General features: G+C 50.9%; 1 protein-coding gene across 1 annotated transcript; it reads right to left on the bottom strand.

Annotated features, from left to right (window-relative positions):
- Positions 1–974: 974 nt before the first annotated feature.
- On the bottom strand, positions 975–3,102 carry LOC147640029 (phospholipase A1-II 4-like). Its single transcript, XM_086776378.1, has one exon. It carries the CDS (start codon positions 2,956–2,958, stop codon positions 1,261–1,263), a length of 1,698 nt encoding a protein of 565 aa, XP_086632504.1. The 5' UTR covers positions 2,959–3,102; the 3' UTR covers positions 975–1,260.
- Positions 3,103–3,520: the final 418 nt, after the last annotated feature.

Below are 3,520 nucleotides of genomic sequence, written 5' to 3'. Positions count from 1 at the left end.
GGACGAGGACCTGTAGTCCAAGGTGACGGTGTGACAACACTCGTGGGAGATGATGATAAAGACTACTACCCAAGGAGATGTGGAGCTCTTAAAGCATTGACGTGCTCGGGCTCCGCCATTAGAAAGATCCTCACGAGGGTTTTACCTTGCTAAGGTAATCTCTTATGAATGTGTTTCCTAGAGAGGCTAAAGCGAGCCAATAACATTTTTGCCCCCGCTTTTGTCGCGCGGATCAATCTTTAGGCTTTTTTCGTTGTTTTTTATCTAAATCTATGCATAACGCATTTTCCATTATCTTGACTAGGGACTCCAACCATTGAATTTTGGGCAACTACATTTTAAGGTGGACCAGCACTAGCAAAACGGGCATGCGGTACTAAAGTTTTTCAAATCAAATCAAAAGTTATAAGGGAAATCTTGTACATCTAAAACCTTGATCTCTTCAATAGCTATCCGATGATATATAGCATGATATGATATTTTTCATTGGGATCGTATTGTTTGTACTATTAGTGGCGATATCATCCTGGACAAGCTAAACGGTACCACCTTAACATGCTTTCACCCTCCGACCCTAGTATCCCTAGATCCTTTCCTACATAAGCTTAGTTGGTGGGTAGCCTATATGGTGGCCAAAGGTGTCTTTCTGTGCCCAGCTCTCAAGCAAGCAACAAATCGTCTTGAGATGCAAAAATTCGAATGTTATAGTAGGTATGATGATACACTAGCTTGTGTTTTGAGAAGTCCAAAGTAGAACTCTCTCTGTCAGGAAAAAACCATTCCTCTAATTTAGCTTGGGTACACGCTCGGGGGGGGTCATTCTCATAAAGATGTAAGTGTAACACGTGGATTCAACAAAGGGAGTTTTTTTAATCCCTTTTTTGCACCTTTTCTTTAGATACAGAAGGGTGCTATTTAAAGGAGGTATTCACAGGTTGAATACAAAAAGGGTGTGATTTATGCATAGAAACATCGCAAATAAGGGGTTTTTAAAATAGACTTTGAACGCACATGATACAAACGGTTTATATATAGTGAACCCCCGAGTACACAAGTAAGCCGAGTTGGGTAACTTATATGGTGGGGAGAGGTGTCCTTTTGTGCCTAGCTCCTCTCAAGCAAGTCAAGTCTTGAGATGCAAAAATTTGAATCTCTCTCTCTCACCAGAAAAGGCGGGGAAAAAAGGAAAGAGGGACAAGCTTCGCTTAGCAAAAGAGAAGTACCACCACGCCCTAAATAAACAGGTGTTAGATAAAGCTCTCATGATGCCATCATGAGGAGATCGGTGGCTTGTGTACTGAACCCATGGAGAAGCCGGGGCGCGACCTGCTGATGAGAGTTGTTGCTTCTAGGATCACTAGGCGAGAGACTGATGGTGGGTTTGTGGAGCTTCTTGGTGTGCCATTGCGCTGGAACATGGAGCTCATCGAGCAAAAGGCCGGAGGTCTTGTTCACGAGCACCACATCCCTCTTCATCAAACCCATGCATAGTTGAAGATGATGAGGGTGATCACGATCATGCTGGCCTATAAAAGGCTCGTGTGCACTGCGGTAGCCCTCCACCAGGTGTAGATACACCTCCAGATTGTGGCAGTCCACCGGGTTGGTGGCCCTCTTCAAAAACGGAGAGTGCCGGATGTCCAGGCGCAGCTCCACCCCTGCGTGAGCATAGGCCTTCCACGTCGCGTTGCCATGCAAGTGGAATTGGCCCTCCGCATGTTCCACAACGTCGGACCGCGAGTTACTGTCGTCGTGCACGAAGATGCCCGGCACCTTCGGCACCACGTCGTTGGCGTTGACCACCCGCAGTGCCTTCACGCCCACCTCCTCTAGCCTTTGTTTGAATGCCTCGTTTCCCACTCGTGGGGCTGCGAACGAGATGACAGACACGGGAATGTCCGCCGACACCGCGCCACCCGTTCTATTGACGCCAGTGGATGCCACATGGAATGCCGACAGCAGCGCCAACGCCCCGCCCAGGCTGTGGCCCGTCATAGTGATGCTGAGCTTGCGATTCTCATCCTTGTACCGCTCAACGAGCCTCATCAGCTCCTCTCTGACTTGCTGTGCAGCGCTCTGCTTGCCGTGAGGCGCGTCATCCTTGCTGGAAGTGTAGAGGGTCCAGAAGCCCCGCTCCACGCCAACCGCCGTATTGTGCTCATCGGCGTCGACGGCAGGCGGAGTGATAAGAGCGCCGTCCACATCCTCCAGCCACTCCAGCCGCGTCGCAGTGCCCCGCCACGCCACCACAATGTCGCGCCTGCCCAGCCTTGCAATCTCCTTCTCATCAGTGGCAACAGCGACAAACCCCATCCAGCTGGACTCTTGCCCAGACCCGCCGCCGCCCCACATCGACGACAGCCACCTCGGCAGCACGTGCACGTCCGACGTGGCAAAGATGTACTTGGTCACCGCGTAGCCCGTGTGGGCCAGCCCCGCCTTCTGTAACAGATCCGCCTCATCATACAAGCAGTCGCCGGAGTGCTCATCGCAGTCGAAGGCATCGTATGTGAGCTGTGCGAGATCTCCATACTTGAGAATCTCCGCCCTCAGTTCTGCATCCAACGGCTCTACAAGGCCCTTCCAGTCGTTGGATCCGTGGTACTCGCGCCATCGCTGGGATAGATCTCCTTTGGGGCTGTTTCTGAAGGTCTGCTCAAGCGACTGCACCAGATTTCCTAAGCTTTCCGAGCGGCCACGGAAGCTATGGCCCTTGCAAGCTTGCAATGAGGTAGCGGGCGCTTCTACGGTGGTGGCTGGAGGCGAGCTGGAGGCACACCGTGCGCCAAGAAACACAGCTCGAAGCTGGCTTGCACGTGTACACGTGAGACGCAACGGATGGTGCAGACTAGCAACAGCCGGCCGGCACTGCGCGTGGTAGGAGGATGCGCCTGCGAGATCTGGACCGTTGGATGAGGATACAATGGCAATCGATGAAGCAGAGGGCGTGCTTGCCATGAAACTGCAAGAGGCAGCGGATATTACGTGCGGGAGCTTTGTAAGCTCGCCGGACTTCGTCGACGGAATGAAGAAGAGCGGCAGCAGACGATGCCGACGACGACGACTTGTGTGAAGATAAACTTGATCCGCTTAATTTCTGATGAACATATTGTGCCCCTTCAATCGATATATATGTATACAATCGGTCGCTTTGACGCAGCCCTATGGCTTGTGCCAGTCGCCTCCAGCTATGTCCACGGTCAACATTCCAAAAAAGTACATCTTGCTGAAAAGGTGACTCAGTCTCCGTCTCCCGAAGTTCTTTGTGCAAGTCCAGTCAAAACACCTATTCACACCATCAGTTCTTTATTTAAATAGTAGTTTCTTTTAACAGTAACTTCTTTTTCCATTTTGCTGGAAGATTCGCTCCAGTCATCTTGCTTTTTCCGATTTCGCAAGTTACGGGCTATATCTCTTTACCTCTCTTCTCTGCTTAGCGATTCTCTTCCCTCTCTCTCGTGCATGTTATGGCACGATATCTCTCTCCCCATTGCGCACCTGCTCTCCATCGCCGTCGCCT

This window comes from Cibotium barometz, chromosome 3, assembly GCF_041138505.1.
Source record: "Cibotium barometz isolate CiBa-2024 chromosome 3, ASM4113850v1, whole genome shotgun sequence".
NCBI lineage: Eukaryota > Viridiplantae > Streptophyta > Polypodiopsida > Cyatheales > Cibotiaceae > Cibotium > Cibotium barometz.
The sequence above is the reverse complement of the archived record's forward strand: the minus strand, read 5'-3'. Positions and strand labels throughout refer to the sequence as shown.